The 6,534-nt window shown below is 51.8% G+C and overlaps 1 protein-coding gene across 1 annotated transcript; it reads left to right on the forward strand.

Annotated features, from left to right (window-relative positions):
- Positions 1-1,570: 1,570 nt before the first annotated feature.
- Positions 1,571-2,447, forward strand: HRG_01540 (tc5 transposase DNA-binding domain-containing protein; the record flags this gene model as incomplete). The annotated part of the gene is made up of 5 exons (XM_044860011.1): positions 1,571-1,917; positions 1,965-1,989; positions 2,083-2,177; positions 2,229-2,386; positions 2,437-2,447. 5 exons carry the CDS (start codon positions 1,571-1,573, stop codon positions 2,445-2,447), a joined length of 636 nt encoding a protein of 211 aa, XP_044726411.1.
- Between the last annotated feature and the right edge of the window lie 4,087 nt (positions 2,448-6,534).

The following is a 6,534-nucleotide window of genomic DNA, read 5'->3' on the forward strand; positions in this document are numbered from 1 at the left end:
TTCTTCTACGTTGATGACATCATCTGGGCATTCCGGAAGGAGGACGAAGGGGTCGTCGAAGAAGCTACTCGGGGACTACAGAAAAGATCAACCTAACTCGGCTTGAGAACCTCGCTGGTTCTTGGGGATTCGTATCCTCCGCGATCGTCAAAGGAAGACGCTTTGGCTGACGCAAGACGCCTATATCGACAAGATCGCGTATAAGTTCCTGTTAAACAACGACAACGCCCCTGAGTCTCTCAAGCTCCCAGACACGCCAATGATCTCTGACGAAGAGCTCCTGCCAGCTACAAGCCAAGCAAATGAAAGGGAAAAACATCAGTATCTCCAGAAGGTTGGTTCCGTGCTCTTCTCAGCAATTTCAACGCGACCAGATATTGCGTTTGCCGTATCCCGACTGGCAAGACATAACCACAATCCCGATGAGAAGCACCAGAAAGCAGCAGACAGAGTTATCCTCTTCCTCTTTGCAACGAGATCGTACGCGTTACGTCTCGGAGGAGGATCGAAGGAAGCGGAGCTGTTCCTCTGTTCGAGTGACGCATCGTTCGCAGACAATTCAGTCGACAGGAAGAGCTCACAAGGCTACGTCATGACCCTATTTGGAGGATCAGTGGCGTGGAGAGCGTCAAAGCAAGCGACAGTCACGACGTCAAGCACGGAGGCTGAGTTGCTTGCTCTCTCAGAGGCGTCAAAGGAGGCGATCTTCCTGAGCCGTCTGTTGAATTCCTGGACATCCGAATTCCCTCTCCGTTGGTAGTGGAATGCGACAATGCCCAGACGATCAGACTTCTCAAAGAGGAGAGTACGAAGCTCTCGACGAGACTGAGGCACGTAGACATTCATCAGCATTGGCTACGACAAGAGGTTCAAGATGCTCGAATTCGGGTCAATTGGGTGCCTACGACACATATGCGAGCAGATGGCTTGACGAAGGCATTGCCGAGGCAGAAGCTCCTCGAGTTCCAACGAATGGTTGGGCTTGAGGAGATAAAGGAACGATTGAGTAGAGAGGCCAAGCTTGAAGAATTACGAGATGTGATACATCCCGTGATAGCCATAAAAGAGGCCCAGGGCGAGAGATGAGTCGTGCACGACATTCCCGCATCTCTAGCAACGTCCTGGTTGGCCGTCACTAAGGGGGTGTGTTGCGAAGCCGCTCGTAGGACCTCTAGAGGTTCCCTGCTTGCTGATGCTCCTGCTGAGACAGTCAGCCAGGACGTCAGGCCTGCTTTCTGATGCGTCGGCTGAGACAGTCAGCCCGGCCGTCAGGGACGGTGTCCTAGGAAAAAGTGGGGGGGGGGGCGCAGCCACCCCCGACGATTGACGGAGGTGTGAGGCAGACGGAGAAGATCGAGATTGTGGCCAGGAATAAAAGGGCGAGGAAGGAAGGAACAGACACAGAGAACAGAAGGGAAAATGGAGCAGCACCGGACGATTCTGAAATACTAACTTTATGCCTATTTGGCCCTACTATTCGTGACAATAACGTACCCCACTGCGTCATGCAACGCACTAGGTCATGCAACAATTTTCAACACCTGACGCGTCTTCTTCAAATTGACGCGATATGGACCACAACACTCGTATTGCAGAGGCAATTATAGAACTGCAATCCCAAGATCGCCCTAAATATGCAGAGACCGCGAGGAGATACAATATCGACAAATCCACGCTGTGGCGCCGCTTCAAAGGCAAAACAGCCTCAAATCACGACGCGAACTCTTACTCGCGACAGAAACTCACCAGCGCGCAGGAGGAGATTCTTATTGGGCACGTCAATAAGCTGACCGACCGTGGTATCCCGCCTACCCCTCAGATGTTGAAGAATATCGCCGAGGAAATCGCAGGGACAGAGCTTGGTGTCAACTGGGTGAGCCGCTTCCGCAAGCGACACCATGACCGTCTTTCGAGCTTGTATTTGCGCACCATAGATCATCAGCGGAAGGCTGCTGATAATTCAGGCATTTCCAAAACTTCTTCAATCTAGTAAGACTGCTTTTATCGTCATTTCAAGGGTATACTGCCGACAATACTCGGTCAAATGCCGTAAAGTCGCCATTTCTGACCGAATCCAACTAGCTCCGCGAAAAGATCGAAAAGTACAACATCAGTCCCTCAAATGTTTATAATTTTGACGAGAAGGGATTCCAAATTGGTCTCTCTCGCTCCACCAAGCGAGTTGTCCCCAAAGAAGCCCTCAGGCGCGGAAAACTGGTCGGGGCAAGCCAAGACGGGAACCGGGAGTTCATCACGCTGATCGCTGCCATATGTGCAGATTATTCGTACCTGCCACCGGCCCTCATTTACAAAGGGGAGTCAAAAGACTTCCAAGATACTTGGCTTGAGGATTTTGACCATTCCAGCGAAGTAGCCTTCTTCGCCAGTACGGAAAACGGCTGGAGCTGTGACGCACTGGGTTTACACTGGCTTCAGCGCATATTTGACTGCCATACGAAGCAAAAGGCTGGTCGTGCCTACCGTCTCTTAATTTTAGACGGTCACAATAGTCACATTAACCTGAAATTCATTGACTATGCCGATCGGAATCGAATTCTCATTGCTGTGTTGCCATCGCACTCAACTCATCGGCTTCAACCACTCGATGTTGGCCTGTTTTCCGCACTCTCCACCTATTATGCTCAAGGTTCCGACCAGCTGATGTCCATTGGATGGGGGTTAATTCGCCTTACCAAACGGAACTTTTGGCCACTCTTTCGTGATGCGTGGATCCAGGCATTTACGGCCAAAAATATCGAGGCTGGTTGGCGGGCCACAGGAATCCATCCACTCGACCCCGGCAAAGCATTGTCCAAGATTAGCCACAGCAGTGATGTGACACCCCCACAAACTGCATCTGAGGAAAGGGCGATGAAGACTCCAGGCTCTCTACGGGCTATTCGGCGCATTACCCGCCGTCTCCGCAAGGAAGGGCTGATGGACTCCCGAGTCACAGCGCTCTCCCGAGCATCAGAGAAACTGGCGACACAATATGAGCTCGTACAACACGAAAATCGAGATATACAGGAAGCGCTCAAACTTGCACATAAAAAAGGGAAACGCAGAAAGGCCTTGGGCCTTTTCAATCCAGAAGAAAGTGGTGGCCAGCCGGTCTTTTTCAGTCCAGCCAAGGTGGAACTGGCGCGGCGACGTCAGACGGACAAGGCACAGGCCGACGAGCAGCGCAAGCAAGCCATTGAAGATCGTCGACTCCAGGTAGCCATATCACGTGAAGAAAGGCTCGAGAATCTGCCGAGAAGAAAAACAGCGGGCTGCAATGCGTCAGGCCTTGCGAGAGCAGCGTTCTCGAGAGAAGACAGAGCGTGCTGCGGAGCGCGAGGCAAAGCGAGCTGAGAAACGGGAGGCCGCAGCAAAATTAAAAGCAGAGAGGTCTGCACGCGAGGCTGAACGCCAGGCAATTCGGGAAGTCAAGTTTGAGGTAGCTGCTACGTCAAAGCCTGGTGTAAGAGGGCACAAAAGACATGGTAGCGGTGAGAAAAACGAGGGGCGTTGGAAGCGGGTTTGCGCGACGGGCAATCAACCACGCAACAACTCGGAGGAAGAAAGGGCAAAGATTGGTTCTGAAGCTTCAGTGGCTCGAGACCACAGTCCCGGAGCTTTAGGGGTAAAAGACATACCTCCCGTTCGACGGAAGCGCAGGGAAGTATGGAGGCCGGTTTCTCAGTCTCTCAGGTCTGGGCGGACCACAAGACCGCCTGCTCATATTTCCTAAGAAAACCATCATATAGATAGACTCTGTATGAAGTGTTTCACATAATTGTAATGTTTAATAGTATTTTAAATGGTTGTGTCGGTTGCAGGATTGATTTTCGCTCTGGCTTGCCGGTCGAGCAATTTGTTGCATGACGTGGTGCGTTGCATGACTCAGTGAGGTACGTTAGTCAGGCGAGGCTGGTCCGTGAAATTCACCTGGGCACCAGCCAAGGAAGTACGGCTCGCATGGGCATCGGCCGCCAAGACGGCAGCGAAGAAAGCAACTCAAGCAGGAGCCGTGGCAGAGGAGCCGTCGTGCAGAGCCAGATCCACCACCCTTCGTCTGGCACTCGCTCGACAACAGCGTGACAAGCTTCCGGAAAATGTGGGAAAACACTCAAAACGCATCGACGAGGCTTTGCCAGGGAAGCACACCCGCACTCTTTACGATTCTCTGTCAAGAAAAGAAGCCGACATTCTCGTCCAGCTTCGCACCGGCATGTCGCGACTGAATGGGTACCTACATGCGATAGGAGCTACAGATTCGGATTTGTGTGGTTGTGGACAGGCACGAGAAACAATTGATCACTTTCTCTTTCGATGCACAAAGTGGATTACGCAACGGAACATTCTCTTCGAATGCGCGAGGGCCAAGATTGGGAACTTGTCTTTCTTCTTGGGAGGAAAGGCTGCATCGGATGGCGACAAATGGAAGCCAGACGTGCAGGCTGTTCGTGCGGCGATCAAATTTGCAATTGAGACGGAACGGCTCGACAGAAACCAGCAACCATCAGAAAACAATTGAACTCTAATAGGCAACTGCACTAACACATCTCAGCTTCGAACTGGCAGACCGCGCTTCAGCTGCTGCGAATAGGATGCTGAACACTTGGAGAATTCGGCCTTCAAGCAGGCCTGTCACGGAGAGAGTAGCGGCGAGGTTGGTGTAGCGTATGCTGACCCGTGGGGCTTAAGGTGTTACGCATTAATGTATTGAAATGTCAGTAGCTTTTACGTCTAGGCCCTATAGGAGAAATCCTCCGGGTGAAATACACATACATACATACACCGACATTTGTCTCAACGTCAATCCGGGACAGCTCAACAACAATGGCGCCGATTGACGAGGCTCTTGATTTTCTGAAATCTTCGGAATCCGTGAATTATGCCGATACTGCACGGAAATTCAACTGTGACGAGACTACGTTGCGACGGCGACATCAAGGCAAACAGCGGTCAAGACGTGATGCCGACTCATTGTATAAATCACGGCTGTCAAAGCAGCAAGAACGAGATCTTATTGCTTATATTCACAAGCTTTCAGCACGCGGCATTCCGCCTACCTTGTCTATGATCAAGAATTTCGCTCAGGATATCGCGAAAGTGGAGGTCGGAAAGCATTTGATGCGTTTTTGCGTGTCCCTACGCACACTGGGGCGTTGGGCACGGCACCAAGCATCAAAGACACCGGCTGCCGAACGCACAGCCATGTGAACAGGCAGCCGTGTGAACAGGCAGCCGTGTGAGACAGGCAGCCGTGTGAACAGGCATCGGTATGTGGCTGCCTGGTAAACCGGCCGGATCACCTAGATAGTCCGACCTGGCTGCCTCCTACATAAGGATGAGGCAGTCATAGCTTATTTGGAGAGACAACCATCCCACTTCATCTCATCCATATGCAAAATGCATCAGATTGGTAGCAATTCCTACCCTTTGCTTTGATTAGCACCAGTGAGCCATTGTGTAAGCCTCACACCATAGCTCAAGTCTGCTTGGGCACCACACGTGAGCCGTTGACTCGGGCTCGCACCAAAAAAAAAACACCAAAAACAACCATCGTGACTTAACGTACCTCACTGAGTCATGCAACGCACCACGTCATGCAACAAATTGCCCGACCGGCAAGCCAGAGCGAAAATTAATCCTGCAACCGACACAACCATTTAAAATACTATTAAACATTACAATATGTGAAACACTTCATACAGAGTCTATCTATATGATGGTTTTCTTAGGAAATATGAGCAGGCGGTCTTGTGGTCCGCCCAGACCTGAGAGACTGAGAAACCGGCCTCCATACTTCCCTGCGCTTCCGTCGAACGGGAGGTATGTCTTTACCCCTAAAGCTCCGGGACTGTGGTCTCGAGCCACTGAAGCTTCAGAACCAATCTTTACCCTTTCTTCCTCCGAGTTGTTGCGTGGTTGAATGCCCGTCGCGCAAACCCGCTTCCAACGCCCTCGTTTTCTCACCGCTACCATGTCTTTGTGCCCTCTTACACCAGGCTTTGACGTAGCAGCTACCTCAAACTTGACTTCCCGAATAGCCTGGCGTTCAGCCTCGCGTGCAGACCTCTCTGCTTTTAATTTTGCTGCGGCCTCCCGTTTCTCAGCTCGCTTTGCCTCGCGCTCCGCAGCACGCTCTGTCTTCTCTCGAGAACGCTGCTCTCGCAAGGCCTGACGCATTGCAGCCCGCTGTTTTCTTCTCGGCAGATTCTCGAGCCTTTTCTTCACGTGATATGGCTACCTGGAGTCGACGATCTTCAATGGCTTGCTTGCGCTGCTCGTCGGCCTGTGCCTTGTCCGTCTGACGTCGCCGCGCCAGTTCCACCTTGGCTGGACTGAAAAAGACCGGCTGGCCACCACTTTCTTCCGGATTGAAAAGGCCCAAGGCCTTTCTGCGTTTCCTTTATGTGCAAGTTTGAGCGCTTCCTGTAGATCTCGATTTTCGTGTTGTACGAGCTCATATTGTGTCGCCAGTTTCTCTGATGCTCGGGAGAGCGCTGTGACTCGGGAGTCCATCAGCCCTTCCTTGCGGAGACG

This window comes from Hirsutella rhossiliensis (genome assembly GCF_020360975.1).
Source record: "Hirsutella rhossiliensis strain HR02 chromosome Unknown scaffold00001, whole genome shotgun sequence".
NCBI lineage: Eukaryota > Fungi > Ascomycota > Sordariomycetes > Hypocreales > Ophiocordycipitaceae > Hirsutella > Hirsutella rhossiliensis.